This window comes from Gobius niger, assembly GCF_951799975.1.
Source record: "Gobius niger genome assembly, chromosome: 22".
NCBI lineage: Eukaryota > Metazoa > Chordata > Actinopteri > Gobiiformes > Gobiidae > Gobius > Gobius niger.
The window spans coordinates 15,846,799-15,873,997 of NC_136873.1; the positions used below are offsets into that span (position 1 = coordinate 15,846,799).

Below are 27,199 nucleotides of genomic sequence, written 5' to 3' on the forward strand. Positions count from 1 at the left end.
GACGAAAAATGGACGAAAAAATGGACGAAAAAGTGACAGGAATTTGACAAAAAAATGCGAATAATTTGACGAAAAAGTCACAAAAAAGTCACGAAAATTTGACAAAAATGAGATGACTGCCCAACAAAAAAACTGATGAAAAAAAATCCGATGTGAGGAAAAAGATCCATTTAGTTTCGTAGGTCTTTCAAATGAGGCGTTACACTGGCCTACAGGATTTGGGTAAAGCTGAACTGGAGAAAATGCTCTCGGTTCAGGCGGGAGTTAAGAGGTTAATAAATAGGATTTATGCACAGAAAAAGTATTTTGGGGGTAAATTTTGTCCCTCAGCGCCCCCTAACTAAAACATCTTCCCATGGCTCTGACTGCAGGAAAACTTAAAGGTGCATTACGCAACTTTTTATGCAGTGACACAACGACTGCATGGGTGTTTAGTGAGGCTGGAACAAAATATTGCATCACATCGCAATACATTGTGCTGCAATACCAAGTATCAACACTTTTATGAAGTATCGCAGCACTTTCAATACTTGTGTTTGAAGGCATTTTTATCCTGCACACCTTTGTTTTCCAGTAACAGCACTTTGCCACATTTCCTTTTATCTTAACACTTCAATAAACGTCAAACTTTGGACACGACTGTTTTCTTGTTAAACATAATACTCATAACTACTTACTGTATCGCAGTATGTATCGGATCAGCCCTGGAGCAGCGTGATACATATCGAAACATGACAAAAGTGTGTCGTCCAGCCCGAGTGGTCAACATTTACTTTCCATCACGGTGGCCTCTAGGACACTCCAGGACCAGTCGTTTTTTTTAGGATTTCTGGTCGATTTTCGATTTTCGCCATGGTTATGCTAACATAGATACAGACGGCATCTCGTCATAGAAGGGGGCGTGGCCTCGCCGAGGGGGAAAATAGAATCTTTTAGGAAACACAATTTTCCCTCTTTTTAGCCATTTTCTGGTGGAAAATCAACTTATTTATCACATACAAATAAAGTCAAGGGTAAATCGGGTCCATATGTATTTTTTCTCCCAGCAGATTGTTCTGTAGAAGTGAAAAAACGGCAGTTGTAGCTAGCGCTAGCTAACCGCTAGCATTAGCCCGATGCTAACATGTAGCATCATGTCAGCATTCTCCGTTTTTTATGTATTTATGGGCTGTTGAACCACTTTGCCCCTCTCCATGTCTTTGTATCTTTATTTAGCAGAAAACTATATTCATAATTCAGCATTTGTTAAAGTAGTTTTTGAATAATTAGAGAAAGTTTAGATTTTTTCAAAATTGTTTTCCCCCTTAACTGTTTTCAAACATGACCATATATGGGCGATTCCAAAGATGCCGTCTGTATCTATTCCAGCAAGCAGTATAAATATACACCAGGTGCAAGGCTACTACAGTGAACAGTGGAAACGCCTGCACTCTTCAGACAACGCTTCGTATCCAAGCGAATCTTCGGTTGTCTGAGGAAATATGCATGAATTCCATCCTGAAAACCTACCAGAAACCCTCAAGAACCTGGATAAAATTGGTCCTGGAGCGTCCTAGAGGCCACCGGGACAGAAAGGATGCAGGCCGGGGTGTCCAAACTTTTCATGGAGAGCCGCGTATTGAAGCATAGACTGAGTGTATTAAGCAGAGGTTTAAACTGTGCCCCACACCTTTACTTAGGCTTACGAGTGCTTCAGCAGTAGAAGAAGAAATGACCTGTTATATCACTCAAACCGGCGTGACTGAAGCCGAATGTGCAGCCATGTTGGTGACGGGGCCTATGGTGAGGAGCTTGGTTTTGCTCGACACTTCCAGATGAAATGTGTTGCCTCTGAGCACAGCCCTCAGTCCTCCTCCCCGTGGATGCTATTCCTGTCCAGATCTCCTCTCACCTCTTGGCTGTCAAATGGCTCTGAACACTACAGCTCCCATGAGGCTTTGCGGCAGCTGAGGGGATGGCTTTGCGAAGGGGAAATCTGTCAGACTGAGAGGCTCGTTTTTTTCCCCGCTTGTTTCTGCATAGCACCGTGTTCATCCTGGTCCTTTTTGAAAAACCTCCCCTCCACCACCACCACCGCCACCGAAAAAATAAGGCTTTCACTGAGAAAGGAAAAGACACTACTCCCTGTACCTGCGTCCTTGTAAGCTCTTGTAATAGTTCTCGGCGTCGGCTTGGTTCCGCACGTCGCGGTCCAGCAGCACCAGGGCCGTTTTGCGCCTCATGGCCATCTCCCGCCGCTGCCCCTCCATGTCTGCGGCGTGGGCCTCCGCCAGCATGGCCGACAGCGGCGAGCCGGAGCGCTGGCCCGGCCGGAAGCTGCTCCCCTGCGCCGCCAGGTCCCGCCGCTTCATGTTGTTCAGGTCGTACGTGTCGCGATTATCCGCGCCGTTCGACGCCCACTCCCACGGGTTGCCGGAGAGGGGCGGGGCCTGGGGGATCTGCGCGGCCTGCACGACGGGGTGATGGGGGGCGTGCGCGTCCACCGTCACCATGGCGGGGCCGTCGCGCGCGTGCTTTTCAGAGTTGGCCCGGTAGTGCGGGGACTCGTGCGCCGAGGACCCGCCGGAGCAAGTGGACGTGGTTTCGGACGATTTGGCCGTATCGGACGAGGACATGGGCAGCAGGCCCTGCTGTTTGGACATGGCGATCACCTGCACACACATCACAGACACGCCGTTAGTGAGCTGAGCCTACACATAGGGCTGCTCCATTATTGAAAAAATAATAATCACGATTATTTTTGTCATCATTGAAATCATGATTATTCAAACGATTATTTGTTGCCTTTAAAAAAAAGTCTATCTTCATTTTATTTATTTATTAATCAAAACACTACACTTTATGTTTTCTGGACAGTCATAAAAGTACAAATGATTTCAAGTACGCCTTGATTAAAGAGAGGTCTCTGTTTCACACCTGCCCCCTGCTGGCCAGCCCTCACACCTGCGCAAGCAAACTGAGCAGCGCGGCCTGATGACATCATCACACAGCGCCGTTTGTTTTTATGTCAGACAAAAGCGTGAGCCACGGCACGAGAAAAGCGAAGGGAAAATAATCCCAGCGCCGTGCTGTCTGCTCAACAAAAAAATAAAAAAAATAGAAAAAAAATTAAAATTATAATTGATTTTTTGCGATTATGCTAATTTTGTAATCGTTTACTGTTGTAATCGAAATCGTAAACGGCTTTCCAAACCGGTTTTCTTTTAACGTTCAATACGCTTGTTAAGTGATGACGTCATCGCTCCACTTCCGGGTCCAACGGAACTTTAAAGCAGCACTAAGTAACTTGTTTACGTTAATAAATCCTCTTCGTAGTCCCTCTGGGGGTAATGTTAAGTAAGTGTTAAGTGTAAGTGTAAGTGTAAGTGTTAATGGGATGATTTCTGGCCAGAGACACCATCTCCCCCTGTTGTATCTGGCCAGAAAACCACACTTGCAACTTGACTGCCACCGGACCGGAGCAACATTATACACGCTCATAGAATCACGATGAAGAAGCTAACAGGCTAACGGGCAAAGCTAACTGAGGGGTAGCGCCGCTTAAACAGTATTTACAGCCAAGTTTTACAATAGGCAAGGCAACTTTATTTATACCGCACATTTCGCACACATCATACAACATTGTTACATGCTAACAGCTAGCCTTAAGTGCTGTTTTTTTTCACTTCTGGTGGACAATATGCTCGGGCCGGCCCAAGCCAATGTGGCCCCCGAGGCAAGACTGGACCTATGGCTGTAGGAAAACCCATTGAAAAGGCTCATTCTAAAGGCAACAGGAAAAATCCACTGAAAAGGCTAACGAGCTCTGAAAACAAACTCTGATCACCTGCATGAGGCGTGGTTGGTTGGCAGCCGCCCGGGCCGACGAGTCCCCCGTGGTCTTCTCCCGTATGGCGATCCATTTGGCGCGGGTCAGCGCGCTTTTGGGAGACACGGGCGGCGGCCCTGCCTCGGGGATGATCTGCGGCGGTCTGGGCGTGGGCACGGCTTTGGCGCCGCCCGGTGGAGGGGTGGAGGTGCGGCTGGACGAGGCGGAGCGCGGCTGGTAAAGGGGGGCGTGGGAGCTTCCGTCGTCCGTCTCCACCGACCCCACCTCCGAACCGTCCTCGCTAATGTCCCTGTCCCCATCGTCCTTTAGCCCGCGCATCTCCATGGACTTCTGCTTCCACTCCGAGACCAGCTGCTGCGAGCGCATGGGGTCCAGGGGGACTTGAACCGCCTTCAGCCGCCGCTGCACGGGCTGGACCGGCTGGACCACAGGCTCCTCCCCGCTGTCGCTCGCTCCGAGGACTCCGTTGGCGTTCATGCTGGCGCGCGGGAGGGTGTTGCTAAACGTCAGCATGGTCTCCTTCCCCATGGGGCTGCGTGGGGCCAGCAGCTCCACGTCCACGCTGGCCCGCTTGAGGTTCTCCACCGAGCCCTTGTCGCGCTGCAGCTGGCCCAGCCCCTCCAGGCGGTTCAGGGGCGCGGGGTTAGTGGCGATCTCGTCGTTGCTCTCGGAGGCCGACGCGGGGCCCTTGTTGTAGACAGAGTCGTGACCACGTTCAGTCAGAGCGCGGAGAGGGTCTTCTTTAGGGTGAGGAGGCAGGGGAGGCGGAGTCATGTCCTCCGAGGATTTGAAGTTGGCCACGGCGTGGAGAGCCTGCAGGAGGATCAGACAGGTTTAAATGGATGAAGTGGTGCTATTCCCTCACCAGGCAAGAGCCAGATAGATCCAGTGTTACAGTATATACATCACTGACAGCAATCTGGGACCGCGCTGGCTGGAAGAGTTCAGGGGGAGGTTGTATGTTTGGAGATGAAGAACACAGCAAATCCATTCAATGTTTAGTTTTGAAAACAGCTGTGTGTGTTCGTCTTATGTGTTGCAGAATAGCTCATGTTTGTGATCACCTTTTTTGCCACAGTATTTAACATCTAGCAATTTGCTCATTCAATGAATCTTCTTGCCAGCGAGCTGAATTCTCACGCTGTATGTGAGTTTACAAACACGTGAAAATCTTGAAGCGCTCCCTCCTTCACTGTTCAGATCCAAACCAAAATTGGTTTGGGCCAAACTGACGCTAATTAACAACACAGCAATGACAAAAAACACAAAGTATACGGCAACATATAACACAAACTCTTTTCAAAACTCAACACTGAGAGGATTTGCAGTGGATCAGCAGCAAATGCTGCTCTAAAAGTCCTTTTCCCGAATGGTCCTAGACTGATATCAGTGCTTTTGTTACTGGCTCTGTATTACCGGTCTGGCTCTTGCCAATGTTCCATTGGCTGGAAGATGAACTGAACTGAATGTTACATAATAATAACAAAAATGATGGGACAGTGACATTAGCCAGTGTATGAGAAAGACATACATAGACCAATGTATTCATTCAATTGTAATTAAAGATGAATAATTACTTTATAGATAAAGTTTAATTAATGTAAAAAGCTGCAAAGGTTTCCTTGTTCTCTTGGTGCAGAATAGAAGATCTTTTACGTCCTCTTACAGGGCTGTTTCTGACTTGTTTTAAGTCAGGCATTTTGCTTATATTTTTAGTCAAGAGTGGGGAAAATGGCTGTTGCGCTGCAAAGTTGTTGTTATCTCTGGGAAATTGCACAGGCACAGTAAAGGATACATTGTTTTGTTATTTTCCTATTCTGACATTAAAAATAAGATGTTAAGGGAGAAAACTAGCTAAAACTCTCAACATTGACCGCTGTGTGAGAAGTCAATGTTTTCAGCTGCAGCATCTTGCCTTAAAACAAATAAATGACTCATTGTGTTGCTGTCAGGTGTATTCTCCACACTGTGACCAGGCGTAAAAGAGCACTTTAGAACTCTCTCGGACTCACCAGGTAAGCGGCGATGAAGGCCCCGATGAGGAAGCCCACGTAGACGTCGATGGGGTGGCTGCGGTGCTGAGTGATCTGGGTCAGTCCGGTCAGAGCCGCCGCGATGGCGAACGCAAACACCAGCACGGGCTTCAGCAGCTTGGTGCTGTCCGAGATGGTGGAGTTGAAGTACATCTGTGACACGCCAGGAGAGACACAGGCCAATGAGGGAAGAGGCGGAGTCTTTTCCAGACAGATTCATATTGTTTTAGCTAATGTCATGGTTTGCATCAGTGACTGGGTCTGCTGTTGAAATCGTGCTAATCCTTGATGCAAAATGGGCCAAATCTGTTTGTGTTGCCAGCTTGTCTCAAAGGCTGAGAGTTTGTTTTGCAGCCATTGTTAGGTGAATCTTTCTCTGTAAAGAAGAGTTTGGTGGAATCTACATAACCAACTGTCGGGCCTCTCACTCACCACTGTTTGTTTTACTCTAAAGTGAACTGGGTCGGACTCCAGGCTCGTCCATCTCATTGGTATGTTTTTATTTTCTTCTAATGTTTTTGTATCTTTTCTTTTAAACATCGGGCAGAGTCGGCGTATGCATCGTTCTAATGACACCTTGCAGTTAAGCCTGGAGTGCGGACTGAACTGGAAAAGACTGCTTTCAATTACTCGGCTCCATTTACACTAAGTTACTCCGACTCACTGCAGAAGGACTTCACAATCACAGACCCTGTTCCTTTGAATAGTTTCAGGTCCAGTCCAGATCATCTGTGTGTCAATGTTTTAACTAATGCTGTGTATGTTTTTAGGGATGGTCCGATATGAAAATTTGCTGCCGATATCGATATCCGATATTTGCCTCGCTGCTGTGGCCGATATCCCATATTTGCCGATATTTGTTTCGACGTTAAAAATCAATAGAAAGGCTCAAATGTGGTAAAGTTTGCAAATTGCTCCATTATTGGAATGTTTTATGCTTATGCCTGGGACACGTCTCACACACCAGGATGAAAAACAATCCCTTTTATTAGAAAAATATGAAAAAGACCAAATGCAATGTTGGAATGAAATGTCATTTGGATTTTGGCTAAACATTTACTCAGACCTACTTATTGTTATACTTTCACCCATGTCCTCTATTAATTGGAAACACTGACACTGGGAATATGCTAGGCTACTAATGATTGTATTTTTTATTTAAACATGTAGCCTACCATGTTGTTTAAGTTACATGTTTTAACTTTAAACAAATCTGATAAACTTCTCTGTGGACACACTGCTCTGTTTGAAGCTTTGGAATTGCAAAAAATAGTCACTTTAACAGCACCTTATACTGAACAAATGAGGCCAGACTGAAGATTGAGAGTTGGTTTAGAGCTGGCAAAAGGCAAACAGTAGATTTACAAGATTAGCATGAGCTTTGAACTGCTTTGTTTTCAATGATAAATGCGCTAACGAACGCAAATGCGACATAACACCTCGTTTTCACAGGTCATTAATGTCTTTAAAATGTATGAAACCATGTTGCTGCCCATCGAGGCCAGGTCTCTCTTGTAAAATGGGACTAACCTGGTTAAATAAAGGCTTAATGAATAAAAAAAAATGTTTGGATGGACAGATTATAATCAGGAGGTAAATAAAGAGGAGGAGTAAATAAAGAGGAGTAAATAAAGAGGAGGAGTAAATAAAGAGGAGGAGTAATCTGCTCTTCTCATAAAACAGCAGTAGCTCGACTTTAATACTTACTTTAAATGGATAAAAAAACAGTAACATTTGAGTTGGAGTAACGTGATCGTGCCGTAATGGTGCAATTATAGCTTAAATAATGGACGGTCCGACAAGTTTTAAAACAATGTTAAAAGGTCAGAGGAACCTGAGAGCTTAAAGGGACTATACAGAGTTTAAAAATGTTAAAACTATCACCACAACTGCCTCTAAAATCCGGCACTGTCACTTCAGTGATGCACGAGCTTAATATAGAAGCTGCAGTTACGCATAAGACCTGAGGTGGCAGTAGTGAGCATAAAATGGCCAACTTGCATCTAGCCCCTTTAAGGAATAAAAGTATTCAGTTGAAATGGACGGAGCCCTTCTGTGTGGATTGTACATGTTCTCCCCATCGCAATCCAGTTTCCTCCACCACTAAAAACATGGTCGGGTTCATTTACAGTGCATGTTCACAGTGCATGTTCATTAACAGTGCACTGTCCCGACCAAAGAAACAAATAAAATGTTTGAATATGTTTGCATAAAATGATCAGTTGCTAAAGTTGGGTGCTTGAGGTGAGCTTTCTGGAGGCGTCTCCCTGCCGTAATGAGAGGGTTAATGAGGTGAACTTACAGAGACGTAGACGGCTGCGAAGGCCGACAGAGTGGCGTGTTGAGAGGGGAACGTCTTCCTGTCAGACACAAACAAACTGTTAGAGGAGAGGAGGACATGATCGATGGACGTGGACGTAAAGAGTTAAGATATTCATTCAAGCAAGAGTCACAAAGCTCTAGGAACGTCCTCTCCCTGCTGTGCATTTTTAAAATATTTACATACATTTTGTGATGTTTCTATTTGTTTGCATCTTAAAAAATCTGAATATTAGATCAGAATATAAACAGCACATGAGAGCCACGTGGTAAATGACGCCAAGGGCGGCTTTTGGCTACAATATCCTCACTTCACTGGCTGCCTGTGCGCTTTAGGATCCTTTTTAAACTGCTTCTGTTTGTTTTTAAATGTCTTCACGGTGTCGCCCCGCTGTACCTCTCTGAGCTCTTACACCCGTACAAGCCTTCGCGGTCTCTCAGGTCGGCTGATCAGCTCCTCCTCAGCGTCCCAAAGACCGAACCAAAGCTCAGAGGGGATCGGGCTTTTGCGGTGGTTGCACCAAAATTATGGAACGAGTTGCCCTTGCACATAAGACAGGCTTCTTCTGTGCCTGTTTTTAAATCTGCTCTTAAAACGCACTTGTTCACTTTGGCTTTTAACACAGCTTGAGTTTTTGACATTTTACCAGATTTTATTCATTTGTATTCGATGCACCTTTTGTATTGTATTTTATGTTATGTTTGACCTTTGTAGCACTTTGGTCAGCTCAGTTGTTTTAAAGTGCATTATAAATAAAGTTGCCATTGCCATTGCTGCATTTGTCTACCACCATAGAGTGTGGAAGGAATGAATAATGACTACAATGTAACATTTATGAAGCTACAGTCGGGCTTTGGACCAAATCGGCATTATTATTCATTTATTGGAAAATGTTTTAAGAAGAAATCTGCCATAAGTTTACTTTTATGGCAAATTTTTCAAATATTTTGTCTGTATGTTTAAACCAGGGCTTCTCAACCTGGGGGTCGGGACCCACTAGGGGGTCGCCAGACAAATTTGGGGGGGTCGCCAGAGCATATAGATAAAATATGTATTTTAATATTATTATTATGGTGTCGTAGCAGACGTGCTGTTTTACCAGGGTGCCATTATTTGTTCTAAATTTAATTCATCTTTATTTTAGCCATTGTTTTTTCTTTGTTTTTTAAGAGTTATATTAGTTAACCTCTTAACTCCCGCCTGAACCCAGAGGATCTTTTTCCTCACGTCAGATTTTTTCCCATCATTTTTTTGTTGGGTATTCAACTTATTTTTGTAGCTTTTTCATCATTTTTTTCATCATTTTTCGGTCATTTTTTTCATCATTTTTTGGTCACATTTTTTGTCTTTTTTTTTAAATCATTTTTTATCATTTGTCAAATTTTTGTCGTTTTTTTTGTCATTTTTTGTCAATTTTGCCACTCTTTCATCAGTTTTCTCACTTTTTTCTCACATTTCCATCCTTGTTTTCGTCTCAGTTTTGTTGCTTTTTTCTCACCTTTTTTCCAGAAGCTTTTGGATTGGGGTAAAGCCAAACTGGAGAAAATGTGCTCGGTTCAGGTGGGAGTTAAGGGGTTAAAGTCCCTGTTTTTCATGGTCAGACCCGGGTGGGGGTCACGATCCTAATTAACTGTTATAATGGGGGTCGCGGCTCCGAAAGGTTGAGAACCACTGGTTTAAACCACGTAACGATGAAATCTATAATCTCACATAAAAATCAAAATATTTTATTTTCAAAATGTAGTGGATGGTTCAACTTACCCACGGGCTTGACTTGCCCCACTCTCTCCTGTATATGTTCGTGCTCATTAATGGCTCACACATGTTTCTCTTCATGTGTGAGCCATTAATGAGCACTTTGTAAATGCTTCAAAGGCCATTCTAACACGTCTCTTTTTGCATGATTGTTTTGGTGAAAGATGATCACAAAACAAATAGAGAAGAAAATACAAAAGGCTCATCAACTCACCAAGCTAGTGAGCGACAAAAAAAACACGATAAACCATAAAACCCCCAAAACAACACGCTCGTTCGGCGCTGTCCTGACCTGGCGGCCATGATGGCGTGCTGGTCGTGCCCGACGCAGATGTCTTTGGTGACGTAGGGGTTCTGGTCGCACGACACGCCGGCCTGGGTGTAGTTGGGCTTGCACACGGTGAGGAAGAAGGGGGCGTGGTATCCCGTGGCCAGCTGGATGATGTCAGTGACCAGGGCGGTGGCGCAGAGGCCGAACACGTGCACACCTGCCGCAGTCGAAGAGGAGGGGGAGGGTTTTGTTAGCGACATTCTTAAAGGACTTTCTTTACAGGGTGCAGCGAGAGTCATGAGTGAAACAGGGACGGCTCGGATCAGACGTGGATGATGGGGGAAGCACATTGTTGTCTGTTTCCTCCAAAGACTCGGTGATGCCCTGGCTGGCTAAAGAGGACAGTCTGTTTCTAGACCAAAGGCTCACACAGAGACTTCACCTACATAATGAAGCCACTTGTGCTCCCAGGATAAAACAGAAATGTGTGGTATGTGTCCTACGCTTTAGCTAGTAGCACATTAAAATTAAAAAAACCTTCAATAAATGGCAACAAGAAGAAAATTCCTCTTAGAGAAGATGAAGCAGGTACATTCTTGCACATTTAGGAAAATATTTTACAAGTGGTTCATTCAGTTCTTGTCGAGACAAAGCTCCAAAAGGACTGGACGGCTGGACAGGCCAGCAAAGAGGTGAAGTCGCTGCACAACTTAAAGGTCCTATATCATGCAAAATCGACATTTTGGAGCTTTTAGCCATGTTATTATGCTATTTCCTTATCAAAAACACCCCCAGAGTGGTTTGTGGCTTCATTCATGCAGCTCTCAGTAATCCTCCTGAATCCTGCTCTCTGAGCAGCTGCTCCTCCCTCTCCTGGTGAACGACTGAGTGTTCAGTTGTGTCGTCACAGCGGAACGGAAGTGCTCGACGTCTGTAATGTAATGTCTTAATTCTATGTTTACGGCCTGATTTTAATTTGTAAACCACCCTTTATTATTACCCATTATTTCTGTTGTAAGAAATAAATAAATAAAGGAAAAGGAAAAAAAAAAAAAAAAAAGAAAGGATGTGCCCGAGGTGCTTCCAGGTCAGCTGTGGCCAAAACAAACACATGAGCACCTGAACAGATCAGTCATGTTTGCGCTGCAGCTGAAGATGGAGCTCGTTATAACCTATTCTGGACACACCTGTTCTTTATTCTTACCTAACGATCATGTCACGGAGAAAAAGAAGCGCGTTTGGCTACGAGGACAGGACTATATATACAGTCTATGATTCAACCTTCCTAAAGAAGAGGCCACTCCCGTCAGAAGTTGTTTTTTTCTCTGGGATATTGTTTTTCTGTGACTGTCTCTGATGGATGTTTGGTGAACCTTCACCTGAATCAAAGTGGATTAACTTTTATTACCAACGCGAGTCCCATAATGTAAACAGCGATGAACCAGAGTGGTGAGTTGATCAAAACACGTGTTAGCTTGTGTGTTAGCATATTAGCATGTGTGTTAGCCATTTATGAAGCTGTGTTGCAGATGTCAACTCCTTATAACTGCATTGTGAAGTATCTTCACTTATTGTTGTTTATTTATATTACGGTAAAGTATGTGCGGAGAGAGGGGGCGGAGTTAACTGAATCGAAGCGTTGTGTCTTCCAGGTTTGAAAAATACCTCCAGAAAACACTTATATTTATCACAATAATGAGTGCTCAATAGTGGTAGAGGTACAATCATTCATATAAATGCCTATACTTAACTTTGGAATGGCTAATATAGCATGATACAGATCCTTTAAAGCAGTACTAAGTAACTCTTCCCCCTTGAGGCCATAAGCGCAACTGCAGGTGTAGTAGCAAGTTACGATTTTTTAACTTATTAATTGTCTTGGAGAGTAAATACTACGCTGACAGGATTATACAATGTAAATATTTTTTTTCACACAAACTTGGCTGTAAATACTGTTTAAAGTGACGTTAGCCCGCAGTTAGCTTTGCCCGTTAGCATGTTAGCTTCTTCTTTGTGATTCCATTAGTGTGTATTGCTTTCTCCGGACCGGTGGCAGTCACGTTGTAAACATGGTTTTCTGTCCAGAGACACCAGGGGGAGATGAAAGACCCTCCAATCATCCCATAAACACTTGTATTACCCCCACAGGGACTACGGGGAGGATTTATTAAGGTAAACACGTTACTTCATAGGTGTCAAACTCTGGCCCGCGGCCCAAATTTGGCCAGCGAGGCTATACCAAATGACTACTCGAGCTGACCCACCGGTATTATACAGCGCATTCATTCATCGCTAATAATACAAATCCCATAATGCCTTGCTCACTGAGGATTGCCTCAGCTCAAAGCCTGAGCCCAGACATTGATGAACTATCATCCAAGAAGAGATGCCAGGTATCAGATTAGATCAATGTGTAGCAAACTGAGCAATAATTAACATTTTCTGCACTTTTTCTTGCTACTCCAAGACATGGGCTTGAATGGTTGATCGATTTATTATTGTTATTTTATTTTTAAAATGTATTATTATTATTATTATTATTATTTTTTAAATAAATGAATGTCATTGAGGCTAGCCTCCCCGGTAAGGTCTACTCCAGGGTGCTGGAGAGGAGGATCCGGCCGATAGTTGAACCTCGGATTCAGGAGGAACAATGCGGTTTTCGTCCTGGTCGTGGCACACTGGACCAGCTCTATACCCTCCGTCGGGTGCTCGAGGGTTCGTGGGAGTTCGCCCAACCAGTCCACATGTGTTTTGTGGACTTGGAGAAAGCGTTCGACCGCGTCCCTCGTGGTGCCCTGTGGGGGGTGCTCCGGGAGTATGGGGTCCGGGGCCCTCTGCTAAGGGCTGTCCGTTCCCTGTATGAGCAGCAGGAGCTTGGTTCGCATTGCCGGCAGTAAGTCAGACCTGTTCCCGGTGCGTGTTGGTCTCCGCCAGGGCTGCCCTTTGTCACCGGTTCTGTTCATTACTTTTATGGACAGAGTTTCTAGGCGCAGCCAGGGGCCGGAGGGTGTCCGGTTTGGGAGCCTCAGAGTCTCATCTCTGCTGTTTGCAGATGATGTTGTTCTGTTGGCTTCAACAAACCAGGACCTTCAGCACGCACTGGGGCGGTTTGCAGCCGAGTGTGTAGCGGCCGGGATGAGGATCAGCACCTCCAAATCCGAGGCCATGGTTCTCCACCGGAAAAAGGTGGTTTCCCCTCTTCAGGTCGGTGGGGAGTCCTTACCTCAAGTGGAGGAGTTCAAGTATCTCGGGGTCTTGTTCACGAGTGAGGGACGGATGGAGCGTGAGATGGACAGACGGATCGGTGCGGCGTCAGCAGTGATGCGGTCGCTGTATCGGTCTGTCGTGGTGAAGAGGGAGCTGAGTCGGGGCAAAGCTCTCGATTTACCGATCGATCTACGTTCCCGCCCTAACCTATGGTCATGAGATTTGGGTAATGACCGAAAGGACAAGATCGCGAATACAAGCGGCCGAAATGAGTTTCCTTCGCAGGGTGGCTGGGCGCACCCTCCGAGATCGGGTGAGGAGCTCAGTTACCCGGGAGGAGCTCGGAGTAGAGTCGCTGCTCCTCCACGTCGAAAGGAGCCAGCTGAGGTGGCTCGGGCATCTGTTCCGGATGCCTCCTGGTCGCCTCCCGCGGGAGGTGTTCCAGGCATGTCCTAGTGGGACAAGGCCTCGTGGAAGACCCAGGACACGGTGGTGGGACTATGTCTCCGAGCTGGCCTGGTGTCGCCTCGGGGTCCCCCCAGAACAGCTGGAGGAGGTGTGTGTGGATCGGGAAGTTTGGGCATCTCTGCTGAGACTGCTGCCCCCGCGACCCGGCCCCGGATAAAGCGGAAGAAAATGGATGGATGGATGGAATGTCATTGATGTTTTTTTTTATTTGAAATTCGATTTTGCATATCTGGACTGTTAAGTTATATATTGTATAGTAATAAGTGTTGCTTGTTCCATATTCAATGTTAAAGCAAATCTTGTTTGGGTCCATATTAAAAGGTTCATTTGTTCAATGGTGGCCCGCGACTTTGTTCAAGTTTTACATTTTGGCCCACTGTGTATTTGAGTTTGACACCCCTGCGTTACTTAGTACTGCTTTAAGACCATCTGAGGTTTGGCTATTTCGCAAATTACTACTTTTACAACATACTTTTATAGGGCAAAAAGACTGTTAGCTTACAATAAGAAAAAAATGTCAGGTCAGGGATGTACTGATTCGATATTCAATATCAGTATGGGGTACCGTTAAATGATACCAGTACGGTATCGAAAATGAAGGTTTAGGTACTACCGGTATCGGAAAAATAAAAGTATCGAAAGCAGGTACCGAAAAGAAATATAAAACCTTTATATTTAAGTTTTTATGCTCTTGGTTATACAAATTTAAAAAGAAAAAAAAAGTGAAAGACAAGAAAAAAAAAAATGCAAATAGTAGTGGTTAAATTTGGGAAAAAGGGAAAAGAAGAAAAATTTGGGGGAAATTTGGGGAATTTTTTTTTTTTTTAAAAAGGAGAAAATTGGGAAAAAACACACACAAAAAATTGGTGAAAAATTTGAAGAAAAATTTAGGGGGGACATTTTTCTTTTAAATTGTTAAAAATGGGGGGAAAAATAAGAAACGTGGAAAGTTTTTTTCCGCCTGTTGTTAAAGGAAGTTTCATCTCAAACAACTAATACAAATGTAAAAGAAACAAATTGAAGGAAAAGAATAAATTAACATTATTCATCTGTGTTATGGTTCTAAATGAAAAATAATTAAGTATCGGTACTGAAAAAAGTATCGTTCAGGTATCGGTACCGAAAGCTAAGTATCATTAAAGTACCGGTATCTACATTTTTTTTACGGTACCCAGCCCTAGTTATGAGAGTATCGATTTTATGACTACAGTACATTGGATTCAATCTACCAGAAGACAGCCATGAATCTGCGGTGGCTCCGGCCTGCAGGTTTACAGCAGCCCCGCTAATGCTAAGCTACTATCACTAGCCTAACTAGCTAACAGCTGCAGCTTGAACATTCACTGAGGACGCTCTGCAGCCGCTAATAAATGTACTAATGCCAAAGAAAAGATCCTTGTGCCCTTTGGAGTGCTGTCATTTAGTTTTTACAGAGGAGCCAGAAACTTGTGCTTGTGTTTATGTTATTAAAAGGATATTTCAGGATTTTTAACAAAGGGCCTCATTTCCTAGTTATCCAGAGTGTTGCTGATTTCTGGTTAGTCTGGTGTTATAAGTGATTTGCCTCAGGTGCTCTGTGGAGCGGGTCAGACTGTTTTTAATGCAGGCTAGCTGATACCATAGACATGCGCTAGCCTTGCATTAGCCAAAAAAAAACATCTCCAGAAATCATGGACTGAACCAGGACTGAATAGAGAATAGACCAGATACTTTCCCCCTCCGATTGGAAGAGGGCCCACAGGTCTCCATGTGGCGGCCTCCCGGTTGCGTACCTACAAAGCGGACGGTGCGGCGGAGGAAGGAGTTGAAGTTGCAGCCCCCGGCGTTGATGCTTCCCTCGGGCCGGCGCAGCTTGAGCCTGGACTGGAGGCAGTAGATGAGGCCCTCGACCACCATGATCTGCAACGAGGCCGAGAAACAGAACAATGACCACAGTCCACGAGCCGCGCAAAAGAGCCGCTCGGGGGTGGACTGACTGAAGCGACTCGCACGCTTCATTTACTCGTGGACGTGTCTTTGTGGGTGTGGTGACAGGGGTGCACAGGCCCTTTTCCCAAACCACCTCCTTCCTCTCCCCACTGTACGCACTATATAACACTCAAAGGGCCCGATCTGGTCTCGCTATGAACTCCGACTGAGACGAGCTTCTAATGAACTCAAGGCCGTGGGAACCCAGGGTGCTGAGGGCGCTGCAGCACCCCCTGGTGGATAGTTTGTGAGCTGCAGGCAATATTAACCCCTTAACTCCCACCTGAACCGAGCACATTTTCTCCAGCTTTACCCCAGTCCAAAAGCTTCTGGAAAAAAGGTGTGAAAATAGCAACAAAACTGAGATGAAAACAAGGATGTAAACGTGACAAAAAAGTGAGAAAACATTGACGAAAAAGTGATAAGAATTTGACAAAAAAATTCGAATAATTTGACGAAAAAGTGACAGAAAATGTACAAAAAAATGACAAAAAAGTGAGAAAAATGTGATGAAAAATTGAGAAAAAATTGACAAAAAAGTGATAAGAATTTGACAAAAAAATGACAAAAATTGACAAAAATTTGACAAAAAAGTGACAAAAATTTTGACAAAAAATGGAGAAAAAATGGACGAAAAAGTGATAAGAATTTGACAAAAAAATGCGAATAATTTGACGAAAAAGTGACAAAAAATTTACAAAAAATGACAAAAAATTTACAAAAAAGTGAGAATTTTTTTACGAAAAATTGAGAAAAAATGGACGAAAAAGTGATAAGAATTTGACAAAAAAAATGCGAATAATTTGACGAAAAAGTGACAAAAAAGTCACGAAAATTTGACAAAAATGAGACGACTGCCCAACAAAAAAAGTGATGAAAAAAAATGATAGTTTTGTAGGTCTTTCAAATGAGGCGTTACACTGGCCTACAGGATTTGGGTAAAGCTGAACTGGAGAAAATGCTCTCGGTTCAGGCGGGAGTTAAGAGGTTAATAAACAGGATTTATGCACAGAAAAAGTATTTTGGGGGTAAAGTTTGTCCCTCAGCGCCCCCTAACTAAAACATCTTCCCACGGCTCTGAATGAACTCAAGTGAACCATCGGGATGTTCAGCGAGAAACGAGTTCAGGCAACTGCTGTGAGATTTTACCCGACAACCTACAACTTTCACTGTTTGATAACGGAATAGTTCAGGAAGTGCAGCTTTAAAGTTTAGAAATACGTTTTGAACTCTATTAACCTCTTGACGCCCCTCCTTAACTGAGCACATTTTCTCCAGTTCTAAAAGCTTCTTGACAAGCTTTTTTTGCTGCGTTTTTGTCGCTATTTTGATGCTTTATTTCAAGAAGCTTTTAGTTGAACTGGAGAAAATGGTTAAGGCGGGGCTTAAAGGGACTAATGTTAAAATTAAGTATTTTCCAGCAATGTCCTAATGTGTAGAATGAGCCCAAAGTCACTCAAAAGGTGTTCATTCGGGTCCAAAGTGTCGTCATGCACGAGCTTAACATAGAAGCTGCAGTTACCATACGGCCTGAGGTGGCAGTAGTGAGTATAAAATGACCAACTTGCATCTAGCCCCTAAAAAGAAAAGGAAAAAAACTAAAACTTTGGCAGTCCCACCCCTCCACAATCAGCTCTATGTTCCCGTAAAAGCTACCAGGTGTAAACCAGGACTGCAGCTCACCGAAGCGGCGGGTCCGGCGAAGGCCAGGCTGAGCAGCATGAGCAGGGGGATGAGCTCGTCCCCTCCGTCCACGTAGGGCATGCTGAGGTCGCGGTCGTGGCATTTGAAGCCCACCTGAGCGGGCTGCACCAGGTCTGTGAGCTCCAGGAAGTACAGGGAGACCATGGAGGACGCCACGATCGGCAGCTGCAAACACACAGCACTTCAAGTCAAAGGCGGTCACGAACAGAGGGAAAAATGTGTGTTTAGTAGGGCTGTCAAAGTCAAAGCGCTAACTCACAATCAATCGCAAAAATAACTAGTGCATTGATCATGAATGACCACACACATGACCTGAAAGACAAAGCACTTGTGTTATTGTGAACCAGGGGTCGCCAAACTTTAACACGATGAGCAGAGAACTACTTATGCATCAAAGACTTGTGTAACTCTGCTATTTAAACAAAAATGACTTTATGTTCAGCACCGAAGGAAGCTTCTCTAAAATGTGATTTATCAGGCACGTGGAGAAATGTTAAAGCCTTGGGCGAGCGAGATCCCTGTTAAAAGCTATTGGGCTTTTCTTTTATACGTCGGCCAATTGATGATGAATATAAGTTTTAGGCTAAAGAAAAATGCATCGCGATTAAAGTAATAGTCTGTAAGTTTAAATGTTTTACAAATGTAATAGATTATGTGTAATTGGGTGCCTGGGGCTGAAATTTTAGGTAATGTGAGTAATATTAAATAATAATATTTTGTCTAAAGTCCCTCCCTTCACTGATTACAGCAACTATTTCGAATCCCTGGGAACCCACTTTGACCAATGAGACGAGCTCTTCCTGTGAACCGGCCTGTCAGGTCCAATCAGGAGGGGAGGGGGAGGAGCTTGATCTTTTCCTTTTGAAGATTATGGGCTCGATCTTGTGTCTCAAAACGCAAACTAAAGCTGACAATTTGCACTGAGTAGGAGCCACTTTGTGATCTTGCCACTCTTTTAAGTGGGTGGAGACACACATTTTCCTCTAACCAGATCGACTCCGCAGTCGGGAGAGGGGCTGTGGGGGAGTGGGGGGTGAACATGTGCATTTGTTTTGTTTCGCGTTCACGCCAATCGCGGGCCGATCCGCGCCACAGCGAAGGCTGCAGCTCTTTTTCTCTCCAGACGTGAACATGGTTTAGCTCACGATGGGGTAAACACAGTTTTTAGTTTGACCTGTGAGAGCCTAAGGCTAAAGACGCCTCACAAGTGGCGGAGGCGAATAGTGCATATAGCTCCACCACTCGGAAAATAACTCGTCAAGAGATCTGGCCCTATGTTTCTACGGACTTTCTGGTTAAAGAGAAGTTTGACGCTTTACTTTCAAATTTCACTCCATTTCTCCTAGAACAGGAAAAATCTCTGGCACACACTGTACTTGCAACTCCAGTGTTTCTTTATTTAATGCAACGTTTCGGCCAGTGGCCTTTGTCAGGCAAAATGTTTTTTATGAATGAGAAGCCATCCTTAAATAGGGTGTGGCCTCAGGCTGCATCACAGGATGCTGTCATATGTACAACATACATCCAAACACAGAAAACAAAGCCAGGATATAGTGAATAAAGCAGTCAAAAATATACATATGTACATATATACAGTAAAAACGTTTAGTGGCACATGCAAAACATATGGGAAATGAATATATAAGACAGCTCAAAGATAGAGAAGATCTGCCTAAATATATGCAAATCAATATGTACACCAAGGAAGTTAATGCAGAACATGACACTGGAACCTCTATAGAAAACATTCAAAACAAGCTCATGATTTAATCCCTTGGGTCTGTAAAGTTTCAATAGGCTTCTCTTTTCTTCAAAAGTTTGTCATGGTCTCCTCCTCTGTAAGGAGGAGAGACTTGTTCAATACAGCAAAACCGTAAAGCACTTACATCACGATGTGCATCGTTGAAATGGGCGACTGGATATTCTCTGTCATTTCTGCGTATCAAGCTTTTATGCTCGCTTATTCTTTGTTTTAATTTTCATATGGTTTTTCCCACATATGCTAAACCACAAGGGCCACGCAATAAATAGAATGGGTATTTTTTTACCACTGTGGGGATGCTGGAAGAAAGAGGTTTTATAAGTGCTGTTACATTGCGCACAACTCCCACATCTGTAATTCCCATTAGGGATCGGTGTCAATAATGTCTGGGTAGATGTGACTTTGGGACTGACATTGGCACGGACCAAATAGTCCTTTAAATTTTTCCCCTCCTAATGACAAAAAGGGGGGGTTCCTTGAAGGTAGTGGAGAGTTCAGGGTTGGATGTTAAAATGTGCCAATATTTTATAAAAGTGTCCTTTATGGCAGCAGAGTGAGGTGCAGGTGACAGAGAACAGTTTTTTTTAACAGTTCCAAACGTGTTTTACTCAGAGCCAAAGTTAGGAGAAACTCTATTTCTCCTAACTTTGCAAACTAACAGCCTATCACTCTAATCGTGATCATTTGAATGTCACAAGTGCGATAAATCCAATTAAAAAACATTATCGATATTTTCAGCAACGGAATGAAAACTGACAAATCGAGCACTTATTCAGACAGAACAGCCCAGAGTGAAAAACGAGAGAAACTTTCAGCAAGTGGTCAGAGCTGGTTCTTAAACCCACAACCTTGAGGACAGAACCACTGCCTAGACTATTGACCGCTTTTCCAGATTTTGTCCATAAAAAACAAAACAAAACAAAGCTGTAAATCAATCAGGTTGAGCGATGTCTTAAACTGACGTGGGCCCTCTTCGTGTCTCCTCGTTTTCTTTCTCCTGGTGTCGGCGTGAGGAGGAGCTGTTTAGACTGTGAGATGTTTGAGATGCAGCAGATGGAGGAACTATTTTCAGTTTGGCTCCATCTGTTTACACACACACACACACACACACACACACACACACACACACACACACACACACACACACTATTCCACTTTAAAAAGCAGCACTGCACTGCGCCGAGGTGAGGCCGTGCAAAGAGTTTAGGCTCGTCCCAAAAGTGAGTTCCAATTTTAGACCGAGTGGGAGGTGTTTGTGAAATATTTGCTCGAGATTCTACAATTACCTTCCTGCAAAAAATGGAGGGAAAAATGTGTGAGCTTTATTTACTTTGTCATTTATTTGTGTAATATATTATGCAGTTCAGTTGCTTATATTGGAGGTGTAACTGTACTTTCCTACTTCAAGGGAGAAGGGTTTGGCCCCGGACAGGAGAAGGGTTTGGCCTGGGACAGGAGAAGGGTTTGGACCTGGACAAGAAGGGTTTGGCCTGGACAAGAAGAAGGGTTTGGACCTAAGGAGAAGGGTTTGGACCTGGACAAGGAGAAGGGTTTGGACCTGGACAAGGAGAAGGGTTTGGACCTGGACAAGGAGAAGGGTTTGGACCTAGACAAGGAGAAGGGTTTGGCCTGAGACAGGAGAAGGGTTTGGACCTGGACAAGGAGAAGGGTTTGGACCTGGACAGGAGAAGGGTTTGGACCTGGACAAGGAGAAGGGTTTGGATCTGGACAAGGAGAAGGGTTTGGACCTGGACAAGAAGAAGGGTTTGGATCTGGACAAGGAGAAGGGTTTGGATCTGGACAAGGAGAAGGGTTTGGATCTGGACAAGGAGAAGGGTTTGGATCTGGACAAGGAGAAGGGTTTGGATCTGGACAGGAGAAGGGTTTGGACCTGGACAAGGAGAAGGGTTTGGATCTGGACAAGGAGAAGGGTTTGGATCTGGACAGGAGAAGGTTTTGGCCCTGGACAGGAGAAGGGTTTGGACCTGGACAGGAGAAGGTTTTGGCCCTGGACAGGAGAAGGGTTTGGCCTGGGACAGGAGAAGGGTTTGGCCTGGGACAGGAGAAGGGTTTGACCTGGGACAGGAGAAGGGTTTGCCTGGCCTGCACGTTACTCCTCCTTCCTGATCAAAAGAAGAGCCGTCTGGGCGGCTGCTCGCAGCCAATCATTTCACGATTTTACCCACATCGGTCCAATCACGCACCACGAGACGGAAGCCATCACCAAAACCTGGCTTCCAAAACATTAAAGATGGCGGTGAGGCGACCGATGCACTGTTTTCTTCTGCTCTTTTGTCTGTTTTAAATTATTTGGAAAACATAAAATCCCTAAAACTGGAGCAAGAAGCCTTCCTTGTAAAAAAAAAAAAAGGTTTTTGGAAAGGCTTCCTGCCGCTTGTTACTGAAACGTGTCTAACGTTGCTCTGATTAGTTGATGCCGTCTGTCAATCACGGCCACAGGGGAATTGTTGAGATCATGCTCGCTCCCAGACTATATGTCTTTGAAATATCCATGAAAAAGCATGTAGTTTGGGCAGGCCAGGCAAGAGAAGGGTTTGGACAGGAGAAGGGTTTGGCCCTGGGCAGGAGAAGAGTTTGGGGACGGAAGAAGGGTTTCCTCACGTCAGCCACTCTCGGCCAGGGAAAAACAGGTACGGGACCACAACTGCAAAAAGGCATCCCACATAGCACCAAACTTGATCTCTGGATGTCTCCCTCTGTCAACAAAACATCTCAGAATAACATGCGCTCATCTCTACCTGTCATGTAACGTGTGTGTCTGTACATTACGAGTGTTACCGAAGGTTTGGATTAGGACTAGTTAATGCACGTTTGAGTGAATGAGACAAAAGGCCCTGACTGAAACCCCACGTCACTCAGTGCACTGTAAATACTGTATTTTGCTGATCATTTTGGACGTTTCTGACCTCGACGAAGTAGAAGCATGGCAGCAGCGTCAGACTGTCCTTCGGCGGCTTCTTCTTGAGTTTCTCTGGAGACGTCATCATCATCGTGACTGATCTGCAACACAGAGTGATGAGAAAATCTGTTACTGCGTCAAACCCAGATTCTTCGGAAGCTGTGGATAGCAGAGTAGCTCGCCTCACATACTTTGTTTTGTTTTCATGTTTCCCTTGAGTCTGTGTGAGTGTCCTCTGGGTCTCCTTAAAACATGCACAATAGGGCAATCATCCACAAGGACTACAGTGGTCCCTCACTATAACGCGGTTCACCTTTCGCAGCCTCACTGTTTTTGCTGATTTATTTTTAGAACTATTTTGGAACAAACTCCAGAAGATATGAAATGACTTTGGTGAAACTGTGTGATGATCGCCTTGTTTATGAATTGTGCTCTACAGATAAACTTGCCTCAACCTTGTAAAGCGCAACACAAGTGCTTTCTTATCCCACATCAACCCAAAACATGCACAACATACAGACTAAAACCAACAGCTAACCTATCGCCCCCTGCTCCTCACAGTTTGTCCCAGACTGCAGCACCACTGAGGACAATCTTCCCCACAAAGTAGCCTTTTTCTTAAAGGAACAGGCCAGCGTTTTTCCATATTGAGATATGTTCTTACCTGAGCTTAGATGAGTTGATGTGTACCTGATCTGGTCTTTGTGCGTGCGCTCAGTCACGTACACCGACTAAAGATGTTGTTAGCATTTGGCCTCTCCCAGTGTATTCCTATAGCTCCAAACGGGGGTGAAGTTGGAAGCGACCGCGCTCTTCCACAGGCACAAAGACCAGACAGGTACGTATCAACTCATCTAAGCTCTGGCAGGGGCGGACTGGGACTGAAAAACAGCCCTGGACTCTGACCAGCCTGGCCCAAATTAGCGTAATTGTGACACTTCCACAAATACAAATTTTAACCTCTTACCACCCGCCTTAACCAAGTGCATTTTCGACTTTTTATTATTATTTTTTTGATCGGTATCATCAGCAAAAAGAACGGGAAAGGTGGTCGTAGAAACAGAAGCAAAATCATTAATATAAATAATAAATAATAATGGTCCCAAAACTGAACCTTGTGGTACACCATACTCCACGGAATTCCTTTTAGATTCATATTCTTTTTTTACTGGGCTTTACCCAAATCTAAAAGCTTCTCGACTGGAGATCAACAATGTAACGCCTCATTTGAAAGCTAAGACCAACAAAAGTGATGGAAACTTTTTGTCACGTCATTTTTGTTGTGTTTTTATCACGTTTTTGTAGTTTTTTTGGTCGGTGTTTTACTCATGTTTCTGTTGCTTTTCCAGCACATTTTTGTTCTGTTTTCATCCTCTATGTCTCGCTATTTTGATGCTTTTCTTTTCAGCTTTTAGATTTGGGTAAAGCTCGGTTGAGGCGGGACCGGTGGCCCTGGAGCCAGTGGCCCTTCTGTGCTCTTCCAGAATAGACATATGGCCAGTCCGCCCCTGAGCTCAGGTAAGAACATGTCCCAGTATGGAAGAACTGTGTGCCCTCAGTCACGCAAAAAGACCCAAGATGTTGTTAACCTTTGGCCCCTCCCAGGATATTCCTATAGCTAAAATTAGAAGCGACCGAGCTCTTCCAAGAGCACGCACAAAGACCAGACAGGTACGCATCAACGGGGTCAGCCCTATGTTCCCCAATACCTATGTTCCCCGGCACCTATGCTCCCCGATACCTATGTTCCCCGATACCTATGTCCCCCGATACCTATGTCCCCCGATACCTATGTCCCCCGATACCTATGTTCCCCGATACCTATGTCCCCCGATACCTATGTTCCCCGATACCTATGTTCCCCGATACCTATGTTCCCCGATACCTATGTCCCCCGATACCTATGCTCCCCGATACCTATGTTCCCCAATACCTATGTTCCCCGGCACCTATGCTCCCCGATACCTATGCTCCCCGATACCTATGTTCCCCGATACCTATGTCCCCCGATACCTATGTCCCCCGATACCTATGCTCCCCGATACCTATGTTCCCCGATACCTATGTCCCCCGATACCTATGTTCCCCGATACCCATGTTCCCCGGTACCCATGTTCCCCGGTACCCATGTTCCCCGGTACCTATGTTCCCCGGTACCTATGTTCCCCGGTACCTATGTTCCCCGGTACCTATGTTCCCCGGTACCTACGTTCCCCGATACCTACGTTCCCCGATACCTATGTTCCCCGATACCTATGTTCCCCGATACCTATGTTCCCCGGTACCTACAGTATGTCCCCCGATACCTATGTTCCCCGGTACCTACGTTCCCCGGTACCTACAGTATGTCCCCCGATACCTATGTCCCCCGATACCTATGTCCCCCGATACCTATGTCCCCCGGTACCTATATTCCCCGGTACCTATGTTCCCCGGTACCTATGTTCCCCGGTACCTATGTTCCCCGGTACCTATGTTCCCCGGTACCTACGTTCCCCGATACCTACGTTCCCCGATACCTATGTTCCCCGATACCTATGTTCCCCGATACCTATGTTCCCCGATACCTATGTTCCCCGGTACCTACGTTCCCCGATACCTATGTTCCCCGGTACCTATGTCCCCCGATACCTATGTACCCCGGTACCTATGTGCCCCGGTACCTACAGTATGTCCCCCGATACCTATGCTCCCCGATACCTATGATCCCCGGTACCTATGTTCCCCGGTACCTATGTTCCCCGATACCTATGTCCCCCGGTACCTATGTCCCCCGATACCTATGTTCCCCGATACCTATGTTCCCCGATACCTATGTTCCCCGATACCTATGTTCCCCGATACCTATGTTCCCCGGTACCTACGTTCCCCGATACCTATGTTCCCCGGTACCTATGTCCCCCGATACCTATCTTCCCCGGTACCTATGTTCCCCGGTACCTACAGTATGTCCCCCGATACCTATGTTCCCCGATACCTATGTTCCCCGATACCTATGTTCCCCGATACCTATGTCCCCCGATACCTATGTTCCCCGGTACCTATGTTCCCCGATACCTATGTTCCCCGGTACCTACGTTCCCCGATACCTATGTCCCCCGATACCTAAGTTCCCCGGTACCTATGTTCCTTGATACCTATGTTCCCCGATACCTATGTTCCCCGGTACCTACGTTCCCCGGTACCTACGTTCCCCGGTACCTATGTTCCCCGGTACCTACAGTATGTCCCCCGATACCTATGTTCCCCGATACCTATGTTCCCCGGTACCTACAGTATGTCCCCCGATACCTATGTCCCCCGATACCTATGTTCCCCGGTACCTATGTTCCCCGATACCTATGTTCCCCGGTACCTACAGTATGTCCCCCGATACCTATGTTCCCCGATACCTATGTCCCCCGATACCTATGTTCCCCGGTACCTATATTCCCCGGTACCTATGTTCCCCGGTACCTATGTTCCCCGGTACCTATGTTCCCCGGTACCTATGTTCCCCGGTATGTTCCCTGGTACCTATGTTCCCCGATACCTATGTTCCCGGTACCTATGTTCCCTGGTATGTTCCCTGGTACCTATGTTCCCCGGTACCTACGTTCCCCGATACCTATGTTCCCCGGTACCTATGTTCCCCCACTGCTATTGATTAAGATTAGGCACCTTCGCCGCTCTGCTCTATACGTCGGCACCTGGACAACCACAACATCGCCCTGACCACAGCAACGAACCCACGGCTCGACCTATAGCATTCCTCCGTCGCACCTCGGACCCCCCTTTTTGCAGGTCCCGGTCGTCCCCTTTTGTGTGGAATCGCTGATAGATTACATACCCACGCACGCGCACACGCCGGGGGGGCTGTGTGGAAAAAACCTCCGGAGCGCGAAAGAAACGTGTGTGTGCGCGCGCGCCAGCATCAATTAACGCCCCCGACCAATCAGAGCGCGGGGCTGCGATTTCCGTAGCCCGTAAATCTCCGTTTAACCAAAAAAAAAAAAAAAGGGAAAAAAAGGAAAAAAAGTCAGACAGACGCCTCACGCACGCGCACTGCAGCACACGCGCACGCCGCAGACAGCAGCAGCGGCAGCAGCCCGGCAGTCTGCGTGCGTGGATCCCGTTCACCGTGAATGAGACGGGGATGATCGATCGGCCGTTACCGAAAAAAAATAAATAAAAATAAATAAATAAAAAGGAACCGATTTTCACGCGTAAAAACAAAACCAAAAAACCCCCGCACGTGCAAGCCTTAACGCAAAAATCTTTTACCTTGTCAAACCTCGCAGCTCGTGCCCACGTCGGCGCACATCGATGTGTCTTCCAGCTCCAGCTCCAGCACCGGACCAGTCCACTCTCCGCTTCCACGCCTTCCCCCCCCCGTCTCCGGGTATAGAAGACTCCGGGTCCTGTCGGTGTGCGCGCGCGTGCGGAGGGTTTTATTTTTTTCTCTTCTGTGCAGGTTCTGGTTTTGGGGGAGAAGAGGGAGGAGGAGGTTATTGGAGGAAATCAAAAGGGAAGCTGCTCTCCACGCGCGCCGCTGAGCCGTGGTGGTGGTGGTGGTGGCGGTGGTGTGTGTGCGCGTGCCTGTGTGTGTGTGCGCTGCGGAAGCCACGGAGGTGTGGGTGATACAGAGGAGGTGAATGAGGATGGAGTCTGCATGGAGCAATGTCTCTGGGGGGGGGGGGGGAGAAAACACAGAATCAAGGCGAGACGCTGCAGGTGAAGAGGGGGAAGTTTTACATTTACTGATATTCGTTGAACCTCTCGCTCCAGTTTGGCTTTACCCAAATCTATAAGCTTGAAAAAAAAAAAAAAAAAAAAGAGCGACGAAAACGAGAATGAAAACGCAGCGAAAAAAAGCGTAAAAAAAAAAAAGTGCAGGAAGAGCAACAAAAATGGGACAAAAAAGTGACGGAAGCGAAAACATGAAAAAAGCGATGACAAACAGCCTGGGGACCATGGCCG

The 27,199-nt window shown here is 45.6% G+C and overlaps 1 protein-coding gene across 1 annotated transcript; it reads right to left on the bottom strand.

Moving 5' to 3' along the window:
• Window positions 1-1,785: 1,785 nt before the first annotated feature.
• On the bottom strand, window positions 1,786-26,652 carry plppr3b (phospholipid phosphatase related 3b). Its single transcript, XM_079580933.1, has 9 exons — window positions 26,504-26,652; window positions 22,248-22,341; window positions 17,538-17,723; window positions 15,659-15,785; window positions 10,230-10,425; window positions 8,165-8,222; window positions 5,842-6,015; window positions 3,827-4,642; window positions 1,786-2,651 (listed from the first exon to the last, which is right to left on the bottom strand). The coding sequence occupies exons 2-9, from the start codon at window positions 22,329-22,331 to the stop codon at window positions 2,118-2,120; spliced, it is 2,175 nt and encodes a 724-aa protein (XP_079437059.1). The 5' UTR covers window positions 22,332-22,341; window positions 26,504-26,652; the 3' UTR covers window positions 1,786-2,117.
• Window positions 26,653-27,199: the final 547 nt, after the last annotated feature.